This window comes from Delphinus delphis, chromosome 7, assembly GCF_949987515.2.
Source record: "Delphinus delphis chromosome 7, mDelDel1.2, whole genome shotgun sequence".
Classification (NCBI taxonomy): domain Eukaryota; kingdom Metazoa; phylum Chordata; class Mammalia; order Artiodactyla; family Delphinidae; genus Delphinus; species Delphinus delphis.
Genome location: NC_082689.1, coordinates 28642668 through 28668993, shown reverse-complemented (window position 1 = coordinate 28668993; position 26326 = coordinate 28642668). Strand labels below are relative to the sequence as shown.

Genomic DNA, 26326 nt, shown 5'->3' with positions numbered 1-26326 from the left:
ATGGGTTATTTAACACATGATATTCTGAAGACTTATGTTTCTTCAAAGCTAGCATATCTCTTGACCTTGGGTAAGTGACTTAATCTCTTGGAGCACTTCATATTTCTGTCTCTAAAATGGAGATAACCCTTATTCTAACCAGTCTGATTTCTTCGAAGGGCAAAATGAGAAACTGAATATGAAAGCAGGTGGGAAAATGTAAGGCACTATACAAATAAAGTGGTATTTAGTGTTCAAAGGAAGTCTGTGTTATATATTTTGATGTTACATTAAAATAGTTTTTTGGTTTTTGTCATTTGGGAGGAGTTTAAAAGTAGGGGGCATGGGAAGCATTTGTAGTCTTTCTTCAAAAAGAATATTAAGTTTAATGATTAGTTTCTTTCACACCAATGGAATACTTAACCTAGCAGGAGGGTCTTCCTTTTGCTGCCAAAGAGTTGTTTCTTACTAAACATGAGTACTCCCCAGGAGGTATCTGTGATGGTAATTTTTTTCCATGTTCAACACCATAGGTATCTATGCCAGCAGCTCATGCAACATCATCTGCTCCCACCGTAACTTTAGTACAGCTACCCAATGGGCAGACAGTTCAAGTCCATGGAGTTATTCAGGCGGCCCAGCCATCAGTTATTCAGTCTCCACAAGTCCAGACAGTTCAGGTATGTGTATAAAAAGTTCTGCATCTACTTTCATAACTGTTGTTTATAGCCATATCTCTCTCCTTTCATTATGAAAATAGGAACATATCTAGTTCAGAGTTTATTTTACTTTACAGTAATTATGGAATATGCTGCATCTGTAGTCACCTTAAGTATAGGAACATATATACACAAGAACAGACATATAAGAAAAAACTTTTTCTTAAACTAAAAAAGGAAAACAATTGAATGGGAAAAATCATAAAGTATATGGGATAAAGTGGAAATGTTGGGAGAGACTATAAGGCTGATGTACCTCAGTTAGGGAAAATTAAGATACAAAAATAATAACTTTGTAATTATTTTCTAAACATGCAATTGGAAAAAATAACCCTTGTCAAAAAGTAATAACCTTACCTAAGATATTATTTGAATGTAGAGAAAACCAGCTATGTTTAGGATTCTAAGTTAGAGTATATAACTTTGAAATGATATATTCAGAAAGTGCACTTTAAGAATCAGGGGTTTTTTTCCATGCATGTTATCTTATTCTTTGGAAAGATTGTTCCTTTGGTTTGGATCCAAAGGGAATAAAGGTGTGTAAACCTCTACTTAACTGTAGGGAACCTAGGGCAGTATACATCTTTTCGATGAGCTTATTGGGGAAAAAAAAAAGACTTGAACGTTCATTCAAGTAGGCCATAACCCCAGCCTCCCATTTCATATTTTTTGCTTCACAGTCTTCCTGTAAGGACTTAAAAAGACTTTTCTCCGGAACTCAGGTGAGTCCTAGGTCCTAGATTTGGAGAGAACTATTTTTAGAAAGGAAGGTGAGAAATTGTTCTTTATATCTTTGTCCCTCTCTATAAACATAGAACTCAAGGTTTGAATAAAAATCTTAAGAGATCTTCTAGGTCTAGGCCAAACTTGTTACCTACCCAGCCCTTAGTCTGTTGCTTAATTTCCCTATATAATATCCTTCTCTCCTCCTCCAAATGGCAGTCCAGCTTTACTTGAACACTTTCAGAGAAAGGATGCTCTATCTCCAGAGGTAACTGATTTATAATTGGGGGTAATTGCTAAAATATTCTTTCCTGTGGTGAACCAGAATATCTTTCTAAAACTTTTACCTAGTGGTCCCAATTCTATTCTCAGAAACTAGTTAAGCAAATTTAACTTCTTTTCTATTGGGCTGCTTCCTTTTCCCCATCTTCCACATCCTTCCCATTTAAAAAAAATGTCCAGACTAAGTAAATGCCTGTTTTTCTTCAGCCATTTATATATGACATAGCTTTGATTCCTCTTCACCATCCTTGTTGTCTTCTTGTGGGTGAGAACTCTGGTGTTTTCCTTGAGTTTAGTAGCCAGATTGATTGATACTTGGAGAGGGGAGAAGTCCCTCCTTTGTCCTAGAAGCATTCTGTCAGTATCATCAAAGGATATACCAGATTTTGTCAGCCATATCATACTATTGAGTCATTGAGCCACTGTTAACCCACCTCTGCTTCATTCTGTCCCTGTGCCTTTGGTTTGCTTGGACATTTAAGGCAGGGCGGTGTGGGGGGGTGGAGAAAAAAGAAAGAATATTTTGATATAAAATCATCAAGTTCTGTGCATTTCCATACTGAAAGATATTGGGAATGGAATTTGTTGTTACTGAGTAGGAGACAGTATAGTCCAGGTAAAGACTGAAGAATTTGATTTTTCTGTGGAACCACACTGACTGAACAATAGTCTCCTGTCCTGTGCCTCAGTTTTTATTTCATTGAATGCTTCCTAACTGTTTTTCATACTATGTATGCCATTACTAATTCCCTGCTCTTATCTTCCTCTTGATGATAGTGGAAAGAACCTGACCTGCTAGTCAGGAGACCTAGATTCCAGACCCCACATTAACCTTTACTTTTTCTTTTTCACTTACAGTGGGAGATCTTTCTATAAAGAACACACAAAAATTATCACAAAATTTGCTAAGATTACAAACATTGGTTTTAATATATGATGCCTAATTGTTGATTATATTCTTAATTTTAATCTTTACTTTGTGGTAAGAGTAATAATAATAATTTGGACCTGGGGTTATATGACCATTAACTTTATAGAAATGTGTATTCATCTTTTCAAAAATAGATTTTTCCATCAAAGTGAGCTGTGCTTATAATTAAAAGCCTGAATTCTACAAACAGAAACATAAACAGTATTTTTTTCTTTAAAGGCCCTAAACCATGGAGAAGCTATTAAACTTTAATGGTAATGTTAGCTGGTTAACAGTGATTAGCATTAATAAGTAGGAAGTGGTTTATATCAGAAGAGGTGATCAAACAAGGAGAGAGGTGATTCCTCAAACTTCTCGATGGGAGAATATTAGTATTCTAGAACAGCATTTCCAAAATATACAAGGTACATTTCTCTTGATGTGAGAATAAGACTTCTGTTTATCTTTTTTCATCTCAGAGTATTAGAAACTAAACTACTAATATTTCATGTATGGCTTGACATTGGTGCCCTAACATTATCCTTATGTATATATGTACATCAAATCTCACAGATTATGTAAGAATTCCCACAAAAATAATGGGAGTTACACAAATGTATAGAAGTTAACAGTGGCATCCTCACTTGTTAGTTTTGGATGCATTTTTAATACATTCATTTCCTCAGTAAATTTTTATTGGTCACATGCTATGTGCCAGTCAGATATGAAAGACAGCAGTGAACAAATAATACTTCTCTATTCTCATGAAGATCACATTTGAGCGAAGAGAGACAATGAAAAAATAAAATGTGTCAGGTGAGGATTAAGTGCTGGGAAGATGATTAAAGCAGGAGAAAGGGATAGAGAATGATGTGGAGGGAAGGGTGTTTTTTTTAGGTAGGGTGGTCAGGGAACACGATGAGCAGTGAAACTATAAACTAGTGAAGGAGGCTAAGCCATACAAATAATGAAAGCAAGTCCAAAGGCTCAGAAGTGAGAGTATGCTTTATGTACCAAAGAATAGCAAGAAGTGGCCTGAATAGAGTGAGCAAGAGGGATAGCGGTTGGAGATGAACTTTCTGATACAGTCTTTACAGTACTTCATGATGTGATGGGAACAACAATAAAAATCTTTTGTGCAAGATAGAGATTCAGTGATTATCATATAGCAAAGTACTTGAGTTGCTTAACATAAGGATGAGTTTACTTGTTTGCTTTTTACATAAGACAAGTATTCCAAAGTTTCCGATCTTTTTAACAATGGCAAGCAAGGGATGACTTGCAAGGGATATGTTACCTAACAGATATTTTTGAAAGAAACAAATTCCTTTCAACTGTCCTTTCTGAGAGAAAGTGGCATTTTAACAATGCATGAGAGAATAACTGTATCTTGAAAGAAACTTGTGCTGTGGACAGAATATTTTGAATATAGAAGTTTGGAAATGTTCCCATACTTTTTTTTTTTTTTACCTGCAAACTGTAAATTTGTACCCTAAAAACTCAAATCTATATACTTTCAAAACTCTGGAAATAGAGTTTCTAAACTATTCAGAAGTCTTCTAGAGTTTCAGTAGGTGTTGAACTTATTTGTTAAAATATAAAACCTTTTATTAGCATATAATAACTGACCAAGAGCCAGGGAGATGAAAATATACTAGTAAATCCCATCAGAAGTTTGTGTAATTGACAGATGAAAATGAAAAATGATTGTTTTAAACAATAGCAGATGTTAAATCACATTTCAGAAAGTCCAAGCTTAGAATCAGATTTTTGAGTCACTGTTATAAAATACTAAATGATTTTTAATTAATCATATTAAAGCACATCATTCTCACTGTTATGAAATATTAAATGATTTATCTTTAAGAAATTAACAGATGTATTTTAATATTTATACTTATCCTCTTTAAAAATTAATTTGTTTTATGATATAGATAAAACTTGTAAATAAATATATATGCTTATATAAAATTTTCTTATAATTAATTTATAATCTTATAATTAATTTATAAGGGAGATCTGCAGATCAGAAGAGTTTGGAGATTATTGCTCTAGACTTTTATTAAACTTCTTGATCCAGTGAGTAAAAACTGTACCTAAACCTGAGTCTGAACTCTACCCAAGAAAAGTGCTTAAGTTTCCAGGGTACCATGTATAGTTTGAGAAAACATCTAATACAACCATTTTTTAAATTTTGTTCTAGTCACTGTATATTTTATTTTGAAATTTCAAATAGCATCAGAATAGGACTTTTCCCCCCCTTATAAACAGAATATATGGGTTTTTAACAAACTAAGAGAAAACAGAGAAATATAGATGTAAAACTTTACATGTACAGGTGGTGGTTTGGCTTTTTGAAAATTTCTTAACATATAAGTGGCCATGGTTAAAGACCTATTTAAGGAGCTCAGGAAGGGGTTAATAAGAGGTGACAGGAGGTGAGGACCAGAGGAAGGGTATCTATCGTTGAAATGTGATGGTAGACTGTGATACTTAAAATTGGGATATAATTTTTCATGTGGGTATTTTTAATAACCTATTACATATAAACTATTATTTATTATCAAAGGATTTTTGGCATGATTTTTAATGGTCTTAGAAATGTGGGTTCAGTGGTTTTGGGATTTTCTTGTTTTTTGATTTGTTTTTGGTTTTGGGGGTGTGGGGTTGGGTTCTTTTGCTTTTTGGTAGATAGACCATAAGAGTTGACTTCCTAATTCTAAGTTCTCTCTGGATAGTATTCCCCCAAAGAGGAAATGTTACATTCATTACGTAGTACTGAATAGTTCTGAATTCCCTTTACATTTAACAAGTTGCAGTACATATCACTTTTATGTGGCATCTTAAAAATACAAGAAACTAGTGAATATAAAGAAAAAGACTCACAGAGAACAAACTAGTGGTTACCTGCGGGGAGGTGCAATGTAGGAGTAGGGGACTAAGAGGTACAAACTATTATGTATAAAATAAGCTACAAGAATACATTGTACAACACAGGGAATATAGCCAATATTTTTTTTTGCCAATATTTTATAATAACTGTAAGTGGAATATAGCCTTTAAAAATTGCGACTCACTGTACTGTATGCCTGTAACTTATATAATATTGTACAGCAATCATACTTCAATTTTTTTTTAAGTTGCAGTCACGACAGAGTGATAAGTTAATTCCTTTTGTATGAATTGACAAATTCTTTCAGATGAGAGGAAAGGGGGACTTTTCGTTTTACTGGGAGCAATAGATCCATTGAGTTTGGGGGAAAAATTAAGGGCCATATATTTAATACGCAATGATAATTTATTTCATTTCAAAATTGTCCTATGGGTGGTTTATGTAGCGTGCTTTAAAATTGTTGTTTTAATGACTTTCAACTTGGGAAAGTGTGCCTAAGTCATTATGTATCCTTAAAAGAAGGTTGTAAGAATGAGGGTTAAACCAAAAAAAGGCAGAAAGAACAATAGAGAAACTAAGGTTCTGAGAAGCATTAATGAGGGTAAACACTTGTCAGGATACTATCCACTTTGAGTTCAGTCTTCTTGTTATTCCTCGAAATTCTGACTCTCTGCTAAGGCTGTTTCACAACTCATCGCTCTACATCTATGAGAAAGTCTGTGCAGAGACTATGCTGAGTGGGCTAGTTAACAGCAGCTACAGAAGTAGGAAATTGTTCTGGGTGCTCCTTTGGCAGTAACTATAGCATTATTACTCTATAGAGAGTCACAGACTAAATTCAGCCTTGTCCATCTTTTTATCAGTCATTTCTGGATTCATTCAGTGTTACCTGTTAATTTTTAGGTCTATAAGACTATACCGTTTATACTTTAAAGTGTTTGGAGGGGCACATACATTACTTTATTATAGACATATTTTGTAAAGCATTACTAGATTTAGCAAATTTCATTTTAAAGTGAGTGTCTATCACAAAGCTCTGTGAAAATGAGTACCTGCTGTCCAGAACCCTTAGGCTCAGACCACATACTTGATTTCTCAAGTTCCTCTAAATGTGTTCATTCTTATTGCCATTGCCATAAATTTTGTTCAGGGAGCTAACCTACAGAGACCCTTTTGCCTTGGCTAAATCTAATTCTCACTCTTACAGCATGATGCTCACCTAGTTCAGGAAAGAGCAGGAGGCTCCTGCTGATTAGACTAGAGAAACTTGGCAGTATAAATTTGACAGACAAGCTTGCCTAGATGAGTGAACTTCTAGTCTAAAAATGGTCTAAAGACGTTCCTGGGTTGCTGCTTCTGACAAAACTGGTTTGAGATTGGAACCAACAGGATTTTGATGCTGGTAAGGCTGTCTAGAATTGAGATGTCAAGTGTGACAGTGACTCCACTACTTCGTAGCTTTGTGACTTGGGTGAGTTACTTAAACTCTTTGTGCCTCAGTTCTTCCATCTGTAAAGTGGACATAATAATTGTACTTATCTAGCACGTAAAGTTCCTGTAAGTATTAGTGAGTACTAAGTAATGTAATATATGTATATGCTTTAGCATAGCACCTGGCACATAGTAAGTTCTCAATAAATGCTAGTTGCTGTTATTATCCCATGTAAAATCTGTATTCAACTTACCTTTATTACTTCTCAATCCAAGGATACTTTCCAGAAATGCACAGTCCTTTACCTTGAAGTTTTGCTTAATAAAAATTGTAGAATGCCAACTTTGAAACGTGTCTATATGTAGCAGAGGGCTTCTTCCAAAATTGTTAGGAACAACCATCTGGAACACGGTTGAAGGATCACCGATCTTACTTGTACAATTGTAAATATATTCAAAACTATTTACCCAGTAGTTAAAGGAAAATATTTGTATAGGCACTAGACTTAATGGCCAAATATTTAGTTGTTTATTCTTTCTTTCATGTCAGAAACTTTATTTTACTTGGTAGTTTTGTTCTAACAACTGTAAGAAAACAACTGACAAGTAATATTGATACATTCTGGGTTGATTACAAGAAGTCCTGAAAGAGATTAGGCTGGTTTTGATGAAAAAATTTTAGGTCCTCTGACTTCTGTAGGATGAGTAAAGGGGAGAGGAAAGGGATGGTATGGTTGACTCCCATAAAAACTGATTTTTTTTCTACCGAATCACATATAAGGTTTATATATGTCCTTTTGTATTTCACTTTTTCTTAAAATTCATAAAAGTTTTATGAGAACTAAATTTGATTATCAAGATAAAGTTCTTCTTTATTTTCAGATTTCAACTATTGCAGAAAGTGAAGATTCACAGGAGTCAGTGGATAGTGTAACCGATTCCCAAAAACGAAGAGAAATTCTTTCAAGGAGGCCTTCCTACAGGTATGGAAAATTAATAGTTAAATGAACTTAGAATCAGAAGTATAAAGGTACCCTTACGTAGTTGCAGATGAAGAGATGTCGGAAGGCCAATGAGCTGCTGGATTCAGGACCATACAGAATACTTCTCTTCATCTTGAGTTGCTTCTCTCAAATAAGTAGAACCTTACTGTACAGAATAAGAGCACTTCTTACTCTGAACAGTCCTGGATAAACACTGATTTTTTTTTTTCCTTCTGTTTTTGTAGACTTTGCTGGCTGCTGCTTTTCTGTTAAAAAGATTGGAATACATTTGATAAGGTTATAGCATTTTCTAGCTATATGTCAATTCTGAGGCTACACTACCTACTTCACAACACATTTCTTATGCCATGGTACTTAGCATGATAGCTGCTTGTTAATTTAATAGTTGTTCAGGGTGATGTTTTGCTGATGTTCCCTAATTTTAGGGGCACCTTACTGTAGTTTTGTGTTCAGCTACAAAAGTTGTGTAAATCCATGCCTTGCCTCCAAGATGGACCAAAACTGTTTCTAATACTATGTAGAAATTGGCTCCATATTAAATATCTCCAGGAAGAGCAGTTCCACAAATCTTCATAAGCTTACTTCAGAGTTTAATGAACTTCAAACTTATTCTTCCCTGCTTTAGCCTGAATTATTTCTATTAATATATATTTCTGTTTTTCAAAGGGATGTTGAAATTTTTTTTCCCACTTTCCTGGCTGCTAAGCTAGCCCTTTTCTCTATCCTTACAAATAAATTAAGGACCCTAAATAAATACCTATAAATTGACTTTGAGGTCTTAAGAAATTCTTTGTTACCAAGTATGTGTTACCTTTATTTATACTCATAATTTTTTCAAAATATAGCTAGTTTTATCTTTTAACTTCGAAATGTATCTCATGTTAGTATATAAGATATTTGATCCTGAAGCAGATTCAACCTGGTACTAAGAAACAAGCTACATGGCTTCTCTATATATAAATTCTAGGCAAATCTTAGCTGTAGACCTTATATGAGTTTTATGTTGAAAAAAAATCTTTTATTTGCCTTTAATTGGCTTATAGTGTATATCCCAGCAAAAATCATTATATAGCACTTCAGTTACGAATCAAATAAAAGATGCCTGAGACCACACATGTGTAGAGAAAGCGTTACTTTTATGAAAGATGATAATATCTTCCCTTATAATCAAACCTCCATAGTGGAGTATACCATTATTTTGCTTTTGGTTTATGAACTCTTGAAACCTAGCCTCTATGTCTTGATTATAACAAGATCTTTAACAAAATTCTTAAGATGTTTTTGTGAAGTTGGAGAAATGGGAATTAAATAATACACACTGGTTTTTATTGGAACAGCCCAGCTTTATAGTGATCAGTTTTTACCCAGAGGAAATCCTTGAAGGGTTCTCACTTGCTCTCATCTGGCTTGCTATTTTTACCAGCAATTTAGCTGAAAACATAGAGGCCATGCTTATCAGATTTGCAAATGACAGAAACTAAAGGGCTAAGTACCCTAATAGGTGGTAGAATAAGAACCTTGAAAGATCATAGCAGCCAAGGGAAATAGATTGAAACAAATAGGATGAAATGTTGGCGATAACTGTAAAATTTCTGAGCTTGAGTTTAAAATAAAATCGATTGAGCTTCCCTGGTGGCGCGGTGGTTGCGAGTCCACCTGCCGATGAAGGGGACATGGGTTCGTGCCGCGGTCTGGGAAGATCCCACGTGCCGCGGAGTGGCTGGGCCCGTGAGCCATGGCCGCTGAGCCTGCACGTCCGGAGCCTGTGCTCCGCAACGGGAGAGGCCCGTGTACCGCAAAAAAAATAAAAAATAAAAAAAAATAAAATCGATTATTCAAGTATAGGATTCTGGATTAAGAATTCATCTAAAAAATATAATTATGCTCTTTTAATTATCATTGATTAGATGTGGTTGCCAAAAAAAGCCAATATGCTGTAAGGCTACGTTGGTTTAAAAAAAAAAAAAACCTAGTGTCTAGATTAAGGGAGGGAATTAATCCCACTGCTCAGACCACATTTGGAATACACTTTAAGAGAAAGTGAACTTTCTTGAGTGGAGAATGTCCAGGATGGTCTGGAGCAACAATTTGAAAAACTGGAAAAAAAGACTGAGAATGATTGCTGGCTTCGTGCAGAAGAGAAGTAGATTTATTTGTAGGTCTAGAAAAGTAGCTTTTAAACTTTTTTTAAACCACAATAAGGAATATATCTTTACAGTTCTCTCTTTCTTCATTATATATAGGTGTGTATGTACACACACACGTATATACCTATATATAGGGATCTGAAGCAAAAATTAATACAAAGCAATACTCATCCTTATGTGTGACGCTTAGCTGTTTTTTATTTATTGTTTATGTTGGTTGCAACATGCTTAATTGTTTTCATGGCCCACATAGGGGTTATGACTTGAGTTTGAAAAACATTGCTCTAAAGACCAATACAACTCAAAATATGGTCCACAGCCCAGACTGGTAAATCAGCATCTGGTTAGAAATGCAAATTCTCAGGCCCTTACCCCATATCTAATGAATTAGAATCTCTAGGGAGGGGACCCAGGAATCTGTCTGTGTTTTAACATGCTCTTCAAGAGCTTCTTTTGTATACTGAAGTTTGAAAAACAAGTGTTCTAGAACAGTGATACCCAAATCATGATGTATTGACCAGCTGTCAGTTTCCAAGCTGTTTAAAATAGTTTTGTATCTTGTTTGCAAAGAGAGAAAACCATCCTTACAGTAAAAATAGAAGTTTACTAAATAGGAACAGGCAGATGTGGAAAAGAATGAGTAAGAAGTCTTACAAATGAGAAATACAATCAGGGGAATTATTTTTTTTTAAAAACAACTGTAAGAATATTTTCTACAGTACCAATAAAGGTAATTACATACATAAATATATAAAAGCCAGTATTATTATAGTTTTACTTTGTAACTCCTCTTTTTCTCCCATGATTTGAAAGGCAAATGCATAAAACAATAATTATAAATCTGTTAATGAACACACAAGGCATGAAGATGTAATTTGTTACAATAACTACATAAGGGGGAAATTTTTGGTAGATGGTTAAGGCTAAATTTCAAACTGGTTTGTTAGAAATTTAAGATTTCAAAAATTTACTTGGGTTAGTATTTTTTTCCCCTCTTCTGTGATTATGTTATTCATTTGAAATGTGGTAAGATTCATTTGTTTTTGTTTGTTTTCCATTTTAGAATTCTTCTGCCATCCTTGTTGATAATTAATTTATTTCTTTGAATATGTAAAAGATTAACATGGTTCCAAAAGTCAGAATTGTACATATACACACACACACACTCAGAAGTGTCCCTCCACCCATCCTTTTTTACTTCTTTCCCACCCACCCCCAGTAGATAACTAATCAAATTGAACTCCATCTAGTTTATCCTTTCTGACTTTTTTTTCTTGAGCAGATGAACAGATACACAAATATTTTCTTATTTTCTTATTTCACCTTCATTCGTATACAAAAGGTACCATGCTATATCCATTATTTGGATGAGCCATAGTTTATTCAACCATTCTCGTATATGTGAGCATGGAGATTGTTTCTAGTCTTTTGCAGTTGCAGTCGATGCTGCCATGATTAATCCTATGCATATTTATTTTGTACTGTTGGAAGTATATTTTAAGGGTAAATTCCTGGAAGTAAGATTGCTGTGTAAACACATTTGGTTTCCCAAATTCCCTCCATAAGGGTTGTGCCAGTTTTATACTTCTAACAGCAATATACAAGAGCATGTATTTTCTCACAGCTTTGCTAACAGACTGTATTGTTATACTTTTTTTTATTTTTACCAATCTGAGAGTTGAGAAGTTAAAAATCAGGTTTTTGGTCTTTTTTTCCCCTCAGTATTCAGGAGTTATTTGTATGTTAGGGATATTGGACCTTTATCTGTAATATATGTGAACATTTTCTCCTAGTATGTTTGATCATCTTTGACTTTATTTTTGGTGTTCTTTGCCATAAAAAAGCGTTTTTTTCCTGTAGTCAGTTTTATTAATCTCTTCTTTAATTGTACCTGGATTTTGAATCATAGTCTTTCTTTATGTTCATTTTAAAGAGAAATGCATCTGTTTTTTCTAGTCCTCATATGGTTTTGACATGTGCATCCCTGATCCATTTTTAGTTTTATTGTTGCAAATTTTATTGTTTATTATTGTAAATTTTTTAACTGTAAAATTTAAAAATTCTCTCTTAAGCACTATCAGCTTTCTGCCAGTTTTCTGATCTTTTCCTCTTCTTTGTATTTAGCCAGTAAATGTTACTTTTGTTTTAATTGATATAGTTCTCTATTTTTCTAGGAAAATTTTGAATGACTTATCTTCTGATGCACCAGGAGTGCCAAGGATTGAAGAAGAGAAGTCTGAAGAGGAGACTTCAGCACCTGCCATCACCACTGTAACGGTGCCAACTCCGATTTACCAAACTAGCAGTGGACAGTATAGTGAGTAATAGATATTTCTGTTTTGGAAAGTGCGATGAAAAACTAATGACTGCATTTTCCTTAAAGTAATCTTATAAGCACCAGCTCTTTTCTAAATCTTGGTTGTCATTTTATTTCCTTTACTTATATGCAAAGTTTTGTAACAGAAGTATTTTCTTTCCTTCAGGGTTTAGTTAGGATTGCTTAGGTATGTAAGACCTTTAAATGGCCCTTTGTTTTGTGCAGATGCATGGAGAGTCTTACAAGTTTTTCAAACCACTGCTTGAAACTCTGTATTTCAGTCCTCATATAGCATATGATGTTAATAGAAAACATGAGTTTTTCAGATAATCATTCTTCGATTATGTTTAAGGCCAAAAATGGTCTCATTATTCATCTATTTTAATAATTCATCTTTCTTTCTAAAAGTAGCATTTTTAAATCATATTGACGTTTCACGGTGGGGTGGAGAGGCTTGTTTGCAGTCTACCAGCACATTTAATTATTATTCCTTTTAAGATAAAAGGTAGTGTAGTGAATTGTAATAATGTGAGCGTAAGGACTGCTGAAATTAAGAGGGCACTTTGCTTTTTGTCGCACAGAAAGCAAAGATTTCTTTTGCAGAATTATCAAAGTTTCCATTTCTCTGATGTCTCTGACACTTAGGTCTCTCTTCTTATCTTTCACCTAAATCTGTTATAAAGAACTTTTGAGTTCTGCTTTTGTTTGATCAAAGGCATTTGTGTAAATGGTACCTTTTTCCTCTTTTCCCAATATCTTTCTGCCTCCCAAAGTGCCTCACACATTGATGTCTTCATTTTGATTTGTTCATTAAATCCAGTGCTACCCATTATATAGTTTTCCTCCCTGTCTTCCTTAATTACAAATTAAATGTACACATTGAAACTCTTGCTGCATTGGTTTTCTAATGCCCTGGGGTAGTCTGTGTCAGAAATATGTGTAAAAGTTTGACTCCCAAGTTCATAGTTTTCCATTTACAGCTCAGCCTTGGTTTGTATAACTAATTGCATTCCAACTGAATTAAAAACAAGTAGCAGACTTTTTAGCTCAACCAAAGCTGAAACTTTTAATAGTAAGTAGAAGGCAGGCATTTCTGACTAAGCTTCTTGTCCATTCTGTAAGCTCATTAGAGTTCACTCATTCTTTTCCTTCTTAAGTTCTTTGTTGGCAGAAGTAGATACTATCTATATATGTGTATGTGTGTATTTTTTAGCCTCATATCCAAATAATTTGAGTTATTCAAGGTGTGTGTTCTAAGACCTTGATATGTGAACTTTTTTTTTCTTCAACTTCACCACGCTTGAGGGATACAGCATACTCCTGTTAGTAACAGATTCACTCACCACAGCAATTCTCACTTGAACTAGAAATAGAAAGCATGCTCTTTAGGAAAGAGGCATATCAAAATCTCAAATAGGGAAGTGAAGTTGAGGGAGGTGAAGCTGAGAAAAATAGATGTTTAATTTGGCAACTGACAGTTGCTAGTTTTAAAGGTTAATACTTTGAGATTTTAAAAGCTTTATACATTATCTTTATCCCTTATTCTCTGTATGTGCACATAGGACCTTGATGGAACTGATTTAACATTATGTTCTTGATTGTCGTTAAGAATCAATATAACGACCACTTACATATACAATATTTATTTGTTTCTTAACTTACAAAAGAAATATATGGTTGTAAAAAGTCAAATGGTAGAGGTTTTTAGTGTTAATAAAAAGTAAAAACCCTTTCCATCCCTCCCCATTAGAGCTTGGTATATATCCTTCCATTCTTTTTCATTCTGTTTATACATACATGTGTCATGTGTCATTTTTATACAAGTGAGACCTACATTATTTATATACCATAGACAAATATATGCATATATAGTTATGTATGTAGTTTCTTTTAATAGCTACATTGTGTTTCACTGTAAAATATAACATTTATTTAAAAATCACACACTGATGAATATTTAGGACATTTCTACTGTTTCAAACAATGCTACCTGAACATTCTTTTATATATATAGTATCCTGTCCTGTCAGTGGGGATAGCATCTAAAGAGTGGAATTGTTGAAGCCAAGCCAGCCTGCCCAATTACCCTTCCCAGTGGCTACACCAATTTGTACTCCTTCAATAAATTGTTTTTTTTTTTTAACTGATACTATTATTAGTTTTGTCCATTACTTGGTTCACAGTTCCTGATAATAAAGTCTTGTTTGAGAGATTTTATTCTTAGTTAGAAAAACATATTTTATTTCACTAACTGAAACTGTTTTCATTGTGGCTCCTCAGAATCTCAGCTGGGTTTGTTTAATTATACTCTTTTCCTTCTTCTAGATTTTGTGGTAGAATCATTATACACACCTAAAGATATATCAGTTGCTTGATTTCTATCTTTTTTTCTTGTTTTAATGAATTTAGTTTTATTGAAAGCTATCTTAAGTCCTTTTGGAATATGAAGTATATAACTATTAAGAGAAAAACAATGTTTGATAGGCTCAGACTTGAGTTATTCAGAGTACTTTCATATATACATGATCTCATTTGATTTTTATAACAATTGTACTTAGTGGCTAGAACCAGATATTTTTATTTTTACAGAAGAGATAACAGATTCAAATAACAGTTTAGTGATGGAACTTGGACTAGAGCCCAGATCTCCTGATTTCTAGTTTCCTTCTTTCCTCCCACCTTGAGTTCATTGGTATGTAGTCAAGAAGAAAGTTGTGTGCATTGAATACAGTGGAATTTGCTTATTAACTCTATTTGAGAAATTGTGGTTTGATTCTGTTAACCTGATTCTTTCAAGTTATCCTGAAGTATTAATCTCAGAATAGTTTTTACATATTCCTTTTTTTCTCCTTGTCTAAGATAAGTAAAATTTATGGGATTAGCTAATGTGGGTAGATTGTATATGCCAGTATCTTAATTTCCACAAGTATTATTTACTAAACCAAATCACAGCCATTAACTGTTATTATTTCTTGATTGAACAGTAAATAATCCAGTTTTTCATACATAGATGACTCAGGATATTAGTTACCCAGAGCTAGCTGACAGTTGATCCCAAACTAATTTCCTTCTAACAGACAAAAAGTAACATGCTCAAATCAGACATGTTGACTTAGTTAAAATCCATTATGCAATTTTATATGTAATATTGTGATTTTTAGTCCTTCTCTTTTTGGAAAACTTTTAACAGGGAAAGTATCTTATTAACTTTTTACATGTACTGTAGCATAAAGGTTAATTGAGGTTTTTTATAAAGTGAAATGTCTACTAGTATGAGCCAAAGTTGATCCCTTTGTAAAAGATAAATGACAAGTATGATTAATTTGTGAATAATCAACGGATCCTACATGAGAATGCTTGAACTTAGAAATAGCAGTAAAATATTTTTTTCTAAATGATGATCTTGGGCTCTAATTTTAAACTCCACGAGAGGTCTGTGATAATTAAGTTCCATAGGACATTTCCGTTGTTCCACTGAGTGGACTTTTGTTACACTTCATGCATTGCTAACCGAGTTAGAGAACAGAATGCACTACTGAACTGCTTTATTAATTATGAATTAAATAATCATTTATTGGGTGCCTATTACATGCCCATATCTGTGCTAATAAGTACATGAACGTAGAGAAGGAAAATAATATGTAGTTAATGCCAGAATAAAGGAAGTGTGGGTCACAGAGTGGTACTTCTTGTGAACCAAGTAACTTTAAGTGGAATTTAACATTTTCTCATTTTTTATTAACTGACATTACTGTAAATTATAATGTTCATAGAGTACGTTTGTATTCTTGAAATTGGATATAGGTTTCCTGAGCAGAAAGTTACTTGAGTATACAAAATCCTTCTTGGTGATGTTATTTGCTGTAATAATTTCTCCTAGATTATGCCTTGCAAATTATTCTGCTTTGAATTTAGTGTGTGTATAAGACTTACATGGTATTAATTAAACTTGTAATAATAAAATCCATTGGGTTTTAGTTGCCATTACCCAGGGAGGAGCAATACAGCTGGCTAACAATGGTACCGATGGGGTACAGGGCCTGCAGACATTAACCATGACCAATGCAGCTGCCACTCAGCCGGGTACTACCATCCTACAGTATGCACAGACCACTGATGGACAGCAGATCTTAGTGCCCAGCAACCAAGTTGTTGTTCAAGGTAAGAGAATTCAGAATTCACAGGTGTGGTAAATTCTTTGAAAAGTTAAAATTTTATAGACTCAGAAAAAGTAAGTATGATACTGCAAAGCACTATTAAAATATAGTTTATTTTTCTTCATTATAGATACTGTTTTCCATGAACTCTTCTTCCATTATTCCAATTGGACCAAAATGTCATGGCATAAAAACAACTATTTTCAGTTTTAAAAATATAACATCTATCTTTATTGGATATAGGAGAAATGAGGTAGGTTAGAGGGAAAGACAATAAAATTAGGAGTTAAAAAAAGATAGATTCTAAATCTAAATATATAGAGATTCACTTTGTGACCTTTGTGAGTAAGACCCAGCCTCCCTGGGCCTCATTTTTTTTCATGTGTCAAATGAAAAGTTGTACTAAATCACTGATAAGAATCTTTGGAGGTTCAAAATTCTGTTCCTCTGCTTTTAAGTCAAAAGAAATTTACATCTTCATTTCTAAGATCATCATTTTTTATTTCAAAGGATAGCATTATATTCTGAAAAATCTTATACCAGTGTGTAAGTCTCCTGGTCTATGAGCAAAAGTAGTTAAATCCATGGTGAATTATAGAAATAGCTTTTTTCTGTTTTGTTTTGTTTTAATTTTTTTGTTTTCTTCCTATTTGTTTCAGAAATCTTTATGGATGGGAGTTGACCATTTTTCTTTGAATTCACTTGAATATTTTAAGAATATGATTTATGCCACATTTAAAATTTGCATATTAAGGAACTAATAATAAATCTGTTTCTAAAATATTTTTATTAAAAATATGTTTTGCCTCTGTTAGGTAATGACAGATGTGCCCTTTCACCATGGATGATTAATTTTGAATAATTCTAAAACACCAACTAGAGAGTCATAATTTATTTAAAGGGCCCTAATGTATTTACAGAATATTTTCTGTTACTAAACAAATAATATTTGAAGAAGATAATATTTTGCTTATTAATGGGAGTAAAACAACTTTTCACTTTACATGCAGGTACTCAAAAATTGTAAAGCAGGATGTCAGTGAATTTGAATTCTGAACGTCAGTTTGAAGATGGTAACATGTTTAGTATATAAATCTTTTCCACTCAAACTACACATTTTAATTGATATTAATAACAAATATGGATGATTTTATAAAGAGCTTCAAATTCTCTCAGATAATGTTAGGTTTCTTATTCCTAGGAGGGCATATTATTAAGCTGTTTTTAGAAGCGATTTGACAAATAGAGACTTTTTCTTTTCACAAATGATGGATCATTTAGAAAAGTAAAACTTCAATTTGTTCAGCCGTTATCATTTACATTAAAACAATGCTTACAAGTAATATAATTGGCATCAAATGGTACACTTTTTCATACTTTGTTTTGTTACAATTAGGAATTTATAATAGTTGACCATTATGCTTTATTTTCTCTTCCATTTTGCTATTTTATGAAAAATCATGGTCGTTTTTATGTCGTGGCAAGAGTCTACTTGAAATTTTTTAATATGAATTTACCAATATCAAAGGAAGACATTGAGGACTATACTCTATCTAGGAAGATCATCCAGGCTGTGCCCCACTTACCTTTTAGACTTAAGGTTGGTAAGCATGTTAACAACAGAATAGAACTACATTCCAATGAAAGATAAATATAAGACCCAGCAGACATAAGTTAAGACCTCTTTCATCCAAGTGACTCTACTAGTAAATACATTAAATTGGGAATTAATTTCTGAGTAATGTCCCAAAGAGTGCTGATTCTTTCAACATTTTAGTCAGAATCATCTGTTCCTTTTTTTCCTTTTAATCCAAAATATATGTTTAGATTGATGATTGACACGTAGTTTTACCAAGTCACAGTGGTTCAGTGTCTTACACCATGCTCACTGTTTTTCTTTTCAGCTGCCTCTGGAGATGTACAAACATACCAGATTCGCACAGCACCCACTAGCACCATTGCCCCTGGAGTTGTTATGGCGTCCTCCCCAGCACTTCCTACACAACCTGCTGAAGAAGCAGCACGAAAGAGAGAGGTTCGCCTCATGAAGAACAGGTACATACATTGCATTTACTTATATTGTTGTAGGTCAGGCATATTTTCAGATTCTGCCAGATGTGTGTCTTTAACATCTGCTGACAATAGGATCTTTGCATTGAGATATTTTTCTGGTAAAATTGATGGATCTTGCTAAAACTTCTTTATTTAGCTTCTCATAAGCTGCACTTATGAGATGGCTAATGGGATTATGGGTCCATCTTTGATGATAGAGTAGTTTTCGTTCATGCAATTTCCCCATGGGAGATTTAACGCACAACTTTGCTATGTTTTCACTATTGCTTCAACCAACTATCTAGGTTATTTAAAATTGTTTCTTTTCATGAGTAGTATTGTTAAGATTAAGAGTTTTATGTATATATATATTAAAATTAAGTGTTAAGGTTTATTTATATTAAATGTATTTGTAATAGGTAAATGTATGATGGCCAGTCTAAGTTTTAATGCATATTATCTTTACTCAAAATAATAACAATTTAACACCTAAAGAAAGATTCTTCAAAAATAGATTAATGCCGAGAATATCTTATTATTGACAAAAATCTTAAAATAGAACTAGTCTTCAGCAATGAAAATGCTACATATCAAAAATTTATTAAATGTGGGAAAGTTATTCCCATAAAGTAAATTCATAGCTGTAAATGGCTTTGTCATCAAAAAAACGTAATAAAAATTTTTTTACTTATATTTACCTTAGTATTTTTATTTATTTAGTTTAGGATTTAAATATTTAGCTTAAGATATAGAAATGACCTAAGACAAAACAAAGAAAATGAAAATAAAGATATTAAAAGTTTGAAACAGTGAAAATATTCCACTGCTTTTCACTTCAAGATTCTTCAACTGCTGTGATAAAGTGAAAGAAACATAGAGGTTGAACTTAGAGGATGTGGATTCAAGTCCTAGATCTACCCCTTTTGCTGTGACTTTAGAAGAACATAACCTTCTAAACTTCAGTTTTCTCCTTTGTAAAACAGGATCCCACTACGCACCCAGAGGGTTGCTCTGGGGGTCAAATATGTGGGTCAAGTAAGATAATTCCTTTGAAAGCACTTTGTAACTGCAGTGCTCTGTTGAAGTGTCTGTTTTTGTGCAATTTCATGTTTCAGCTTAGATCAACCTCTTTCATTCCTAAAATATTCCTAGCTGTTATAGAATGTTGGTGAATTACACCTAGGCAGAAATGGCACAGTTTTTTCCAGATTATTAGGAAAAGAGTTGGAAACAAGCTGAGTAACTTATTTCATTTGTGCTCCATCAATCTGTGATTTTAAGTAAGCTACAATAATAAACAGAAGCATAAAAGCTGTGTTCATATTTAAATGTATTTTAAAATATAAATTAAACTGTGTTTTAAACTTTTTTAATGTTTGTAAGGAAATGTGTAAGTAACCCTTTTGAAAATTAGAAGCAAGTCTGATTAGAAGTCTCAAGTAAAGGCTAGGTTATAAAGTTTAAGACGAGAACATTTACTGAAGAAACCAGTTCTCAGCAGACACAACAGAGCAGTCAGGTAAAAAATACATCTCTTGATTGTGAAAGCAACAAAGGACTTCAGATTATGTCTGTGTAGTTTGGCTCTATGGAACAGAAACCTTTCCCCTTACACAGAAATCACTTAAGAAGCAGCTTAATTGTAGTGGGTGAGGAGGCAGCACTGCAGCTTCTTGTCTGCTCTGGTGTATAGAGGGCTGCCCATTTATGAAAGCACATTAATTTGACAGGCATACCAAATTCTCCTTTTCCTCTTCGTGCGATTTATGATTCCCCCCCCCCCGCCCCGCACCCTCCCCCCCCCCACACACACACCAGCCACATGCACGCCAAGCTGGGGACAGGGAACACATAGCTACAATTCCTAACAACCTCTGCTTGCTTGAGATATTCAGGGAAGCCACCTGACTTACTGTGAACTCTTTAATAAAATACTTTGGCTTGGATTTAATTTCACTATAAGGAAACTTCCCATTGACTCTGGTATAGTTCCTTTTCCCTTTCTTCCCAGATATCTGCTGCTTCTACTTTTTCAACTTCCATTCACTAGAATCTGGCTTCTGTGCCCACCATACCACTCCAGTGTCTATAAAAAGGGACAGATACCTTCCCATTTGGCAAATCTAGTATTCTCTTTTCATTTTATTTTACCTTTACTGGGAGTATTTGACACTTTTGACTGCTCATTTCTCTAAACTCTTCTTTGGCTTACTCACCTGGTTTTCTGACTACTTTTCAAATTTTCCCTTGAAACTTTCATCCATACCTATGTATTTCAGGCATCGTCTATATGTTGATACCACCTAATATATACTCTGACTTTGACCTTTCCCTTGAGATATTATTTATTTAGGTCCTGGTATGTGCTGGACACGATACCTCATTTCTTTACATATTTTATTAGTTCTGCCCACAATGAGAGAGAAGCTTATGTCCACTTTACAGAGGAGATACGGTTCAGAAAGAAGGTAAATATTTTGCCAAAGGTCACACCTTTTAAAAAATGGGTAGAACTGAGATATGAGCCTTGCTCTGGCACCAAAGCCTGTGCACCTGCTACCTGTCAGATTCAACCATCATCTCCTGCTCTGCCTCTCAGACAAGAACACATGGCAGTGTGCTGGAGGTACGTAGCACCAAGAGGCAAACATGGAATGCTTTCCTTGAATATTTATTTGGCTCAAAAATTTGAGAGAAAGAACATTTTTAAGGTAAACTTAAAGATATAATTCACACCAGCAGCAGTTGCTTTGGACTGTGCTCCCATATTTAGTTTCCTCTGCCATTATGGTTACTTAGGTGGAAAAGTTAGAGAAGCACTCTCCTCCTGAACATATTCACTAGGATAAATGTCCCTATGTGCCTCAAACACAGCCTGTCTTCTAAACTCGATAAGAAAAGGTTGTGATTCCCCAAATTCTGTAACATTCAAATTGCCATTTACTCAAAAATGGAGATAGGGCTTCCCTGGTGGCGCAGTGGTTGAGAGTCCGCCTGCCGATGCAGGGGACACAGGTTCGTGCCCCAGTCCGGGAAGATCCCACATGCCGCGGAGCAGCTGGGCCCGTGAGCCATGGCCTCTGAGCCTGCGCGTCCGGAGCTTGTGCTCCGCAACGGGAGAGGCCACAACAGTGAGAGGCCCGCATACCGCGAAAAACCTGTGTCTTAGAACAACAGGGACTTCCCTGGTGGTGCAGTGGTTAAGAATCCACCTGCTGGGCTTCCCTTGTGGCGCGGTGGTTGAGAGTCTGCCTGCTAATGCAGGGGACACGGGTTCGAGCCCTGGTCTGGAGGATCCCACATGCCACGGAGCAACTGGGCCCGTGAGCCACAGCTACTGAGCCTGCGCGTCTGGAGCCTGTGCTCTGCAACGAGAGGCCGCAATAGTGAGAGGCCCGCGCACCGCGATGAAGAGTGGCTTGCACAGCTGGAGAAAGTCCTCACAGAGAAACCAAGACGCAACGCAGCAAAAATTAATTAATTAACTCCTACCCCCAACATCTTCTTTAAAAAAAAAGAATCCACCTGCCAATGCAAGGGACACGGGTTTGATCCCTGGTCCAGGAAGATCCCACGTGCCGCAGAGCAGCTAAGCCCATGTGCCACAGCTACTGGAGCCCGTGCCGTGCAACAAGAGAAGCCACCGCAATGAGAGAAGCCCGCGCACCTCAACAAAGAGTAGCCCCCGCTCGCCGCAACTAGAGAAAGCCCGCGTGCAGCAACAAAGACCCAACGCAGCCATAAATAAATTTATTTATTTATTTTAAAAAAACCAACAACAACAAAAATTTCTTCCTCACTTATGTTACATTTCGGCAGCTGCAGGTCATGGTATGGCTCTCCTCCACATGCTCCCAGCCAAAGGAGGAGCACCTCTTTGAGTCCTGTCATTATTGTAGCAAAGGGAAAGGGGAAATACTTTTTGAAGCACCTGCTTGATTGTGGTAAACATCTTGTCCACTCGGGTACCATAGGCCAAAGCACAGGCTAGGACAAGCCCAACATCAGCGAAATGGGAATGGTGTGCTCTTCCCACAGGGAGGGAGGAGTAAAAAATTATGGAAGCAATACAACCCAGCACCTCTGTCTTACAATTTTAGAGTGCAGGAAGAATTTAATAGGTTTCCTAAGAGCAGAAGTAATGAAGGAAAAGGTTAAGTAGGCTTGACCATCTAAAAATATGAAAGCCTCTGATTAGCCATGGAAAAGGTAAGTAGCAAAGCAAACAATAAACTAGAAACATTTTAACAAAGTCAGGAGACTGATAAGGATATAAATAAGTAGATTCAAAGAAAATGAATTAGAAATGGGGTAAAAAAACCTGAAAATTCAAACCAGTTAAAGTGTATGCTATATAAATTAAGGTACATCCTTTCAACTGTATAAAACCAACTGTTAATAATGCAGATGTGTTTTTATTGAGATGGGAAGATGTTCATAGTGGAAAAGAGCAGGTTACCAAAGAATATGTATTATCCCATTTTTATTTATTTTTATTACAGAAGTAAAACATGCTCATTATAAGCACATTAGAAAACATAAGCTAAAATATTTACTCAACACTAATTGTGCCACCCAAAATGTTAACATTCTGGAGTATAATTTTTTTCCCCTAATATATATGTGCAAAGATAAATAATACGTTTTTAGTATACAGTTTTTATTTTTTTATTTTGAAATAATTTTAGCTTATGGGAACAGTTATAAAAATAGAACAGAGTTCCAGATACTCTCTATCCACCTTTCTATAAGTTTAGCATATTACATAACCAGGCTGTGTTTGTCAAAACTTAAGAAATTAACATTCTGTCATATACTATGTATAGTAATTAACATAGTATTTTTTATAGTGGTATAGTAATATTAACTGCACTGTCCATTTTATTTGAATTTCCTCAGTTATTCCACTTCTATTCCTTTTCTCTTCCAGAATCCAGTCCAGGGTACCACATTGCATTTAGTCATCGTGGCTCCTCATCTCCTCCAATCTGTGACAGTTCTTTCCTTGTCTTTCATGGGCTTGCCACTTTTGAAGAGTAGTAGTTAAGTTTCTTTCAGAATATCCCTCACTTTGGGCCTGTGTGATGTTTTTATTATGATTAGATGAAGGTAATGGATTTGGGGGAAGAATACCACAGAGATGTAGTCTGCCCTTCTTGTCACTTCATATCAGGGAGCACATACCAGCATGACTCATTACTGGCAATGTTAACTTTGATCACTTGGTTAAAGTGCTGTCCAAGTGTTCCCGCTGCAGTTATCATTTTTCTCTTTTTACACACTATTCCTTAGAAGAAAGTCACAGATTTAGAAAGGGAGGAGAATTAAACTCCACCTCCTGGAAAGGAGAGTATCAAAGAACTTGTGGTCATAGGTGAAAACCAACATGGTAATTGGTGTTACTTTCGCAGAGTTGCTTGGAGACTATGCAAATATTTTATTTCTCTCTTTCAAGTTTTCCCCACTAATTTTAGTATTCACAGGGGAATCTTTCCTGCAGTAATTATTACTGTGATATTCTAATGAGGATTTTCTATTTCCCCATCCCTTCTACATTTACTAACTGGAATTCTTCTATAAGGAAAATTTGTCCCTTCCCCACATATTTATTTATATCAGTACGGTCTTATAGATACTTACCTTATATTCTTTGGGCTATAATTCAATATTATTATGATAAGATTATTCCAGTTTTGGCCATCGGGAGCTCTTAAAAGTTGGTTCCTGTGTCCTTTAGATGGCATCTTATTTTTCTTCAAGCACGTCTTTACTTTCTGGCCCTACAAGATCATCTGGGTTCAACTTCTCATCTTGTGTTTTCCCTGCTTTAGCCTTGAAATCAGCCATTTATTCAGTGAGTCCTAGTTTCTTTCATTGGAGAATGGTATTTAGAAATCAGTTAGGCAGTAGTTGTGCTCTTTGCTACTGAGGTTTCACAGGCCCTCTCAAAGGACAGAGCTAGGAAATATACACGTGTGTGTGTGTGTGTGTGTGTGTACGTGTACACTGGCCCATGTATGCACACAACTATATTTATGTACGTGTACATTACTATAATAAATATGTTTGTACTGATCCCTCTGACTCTATTCTGTAGCCACAGGGCTTATTTTAGCCTTCCCTTCCCCCCTTTGCTTATTTGAACTTCGTTCTCTGACAGAAACTTGGCTTCCCACTAAAGATGGTTTATTTATGTATTTGTTAAACTCTAGTATATAAAATAGTTCCATAATTGCCAACTTGTACCCCTATGAGAAACAACTTTATAATATAGCATTTATGTACAGTTCTTTCTGTTTTTAGCCTTAAAGTACCAGTGAAAGCACTGTTTTCAAAGTTACTTAGCTCTGCTTCTTTTTTCTCCACCCTCTTATGTCATATACATAAACATTTATAGTAAAGTTAGATTTCTCAACATCTACATTCAATTCTGGGATTCCCCGATATCCTGTTTTTTATTTTAAATTTTCATTACTTTACTTTTTGTGCTGTATATTTCTGTGGGGTTTAACAGACATAAAATGTTATGTGTCTACCACCACAGTGCCATACAGACATTTACACCACTCTAAAAAGAATCCCTTGTGATACCTCTTGGTAGTCAGCCTCTACCCCCTCCCCCAGCCCCTGGAAACCACTGAACTGTTTTCCATCTTCTTGTTTTGTATTTTCCAGAATCTCATATAAAAACAGTATGTAACCTTTTGGATCTGGCTTTCACTTAGCACTGTGCATTTAAGATTCATTGATAGTGTTGCATGAATCAGGAATTAGTTTTATCCCTGGTATTGTATGGATGTGGTTTATTTATCCATTCACCTTGAAGTTCATCTTAGTTTCCAGTTTTGGAGGATTATGAATAAATTTACTATAAATACTTACATACAGGTTTTTATATGAACTTTCAATTCACTTGAGTAAATATCTAGGAGTGGCCTGGATGGATGGAATGGTAAGTGTATATTTAACTTTATAAGAAACTGCCAAACTGTTTTCCGGAGTGGCTGTACCATTTTGCATTTCTACCAGCAATGTATGAAAGTTCCAGTTGCTCTGTATCAAATGTTATAGTTTTATGTTTTACATTTAGGTCTGTGATCCCTTTTGAATTAACTTTTTTATAAGGTGTGAAATGTGTAAAAGGTTCACTTTTCTGTATGAACACCTGTTTGTTCCAGCACCATTTGTTAAAAAGACTATCCTTTCTCTGTGGAATTGCCCTGGTACTTTTGTCAAAATCTAATTGACTGAATTTGTATAGGTTTGTTTCTGGGGTGTCTAGCATGCTTCATTGTTCTGTGTATCTGTCCTTTCGCCCATACAATCCACTAGGAGAATCTTTCCATTCTATCTAAAAATATTTAGATCGAAATTTTTGAGAAACTTTAAGAGGCACTCTCCAAGCTAAAGAGTTCTTTTTATTTTTTATTTAAAGCTCATTTCAATTTTGTATTCTACTCCAAAATATAGTAATTCTTAATTTAGTATGAAAATGCTTGCCACCCTTATGCCCCATCAATTAAAACTGGTGCTTTGAATTTTTTTTTTAATCAACTTTCTATCGTATGTTAAAATTTTACATTAGACAATTTCCAAGTCATTCTGTTTATTTTTCTCAAATGCCTAATCTATAATATATTAAAACATTTGTTGCTTTGAGCTAAATCTTTTATTTTTAATGTAGTCTATCAATGCAAAATAAATGATACAGA

At 34.7% G+C, this 26326-nt stretch overlaps 2 protein-coding genes across 6 annotated transcripts in view; one reads left to right on the top strand and one right to left on the bottom strand.

The window, feature by feature from the left end:
• Window positions 1–26326, bottom strand: part of METTL21A (methyltransferase 21A, HSPA lysine) — a 56306-nt gene that overhangs the window by 5390 nt on the left and 24590 nt on the right. Inside the window, exon 4 of the transcript XR_009520112.1 lies at window positions 7978–8186. The gene's annotated coding sequence lies outside the window, so the exon portion shown is untranslated. The remainder of the gene's footprint in view (window positions 1–7977; window positions 8187–26326) is intronic.
• CREB1 (cAMP responsive element binding protein 1) overlaps window positions 1–26326 on the top strand; it is a 56959-nt gene that overhangs the window by 23940 nt on the left and 6693 nt on the right. For 4 of the 5 annotated variants that reach the window (XR_009520111.1, XM_060016215.1, XM_060016214.1 and 1 more), the window contains 6 exons: window positions 513–659; window positions 1379–1420; window positions 7820–7920; window positions 12263–12405; window positions 16384–16566; window positions 18467–18617. Coding sequence is in view for 4 of the 5 variants with exons in the window: in XM_060016215.1 (XP_059872198.1) it covers window positions 513–659; window positions 1379–1420; window positions 7820–7920; window positions 12263–12405; window positions 16384–16566; window positions 18467–18617 (767 nt within the window). In the remaining variant the exon portion in view is untranslated. The remainder of the gene's footprint in view (window positions 1–512; window positions 660–1378; window positions 1421–7819; window positions 7921–12262; window positions 12406–16383; window positions 16567–18466; window positions 18618–26326) is intronic. The other variant, XM_060016216.1, reaches the window with a different exon arrangement.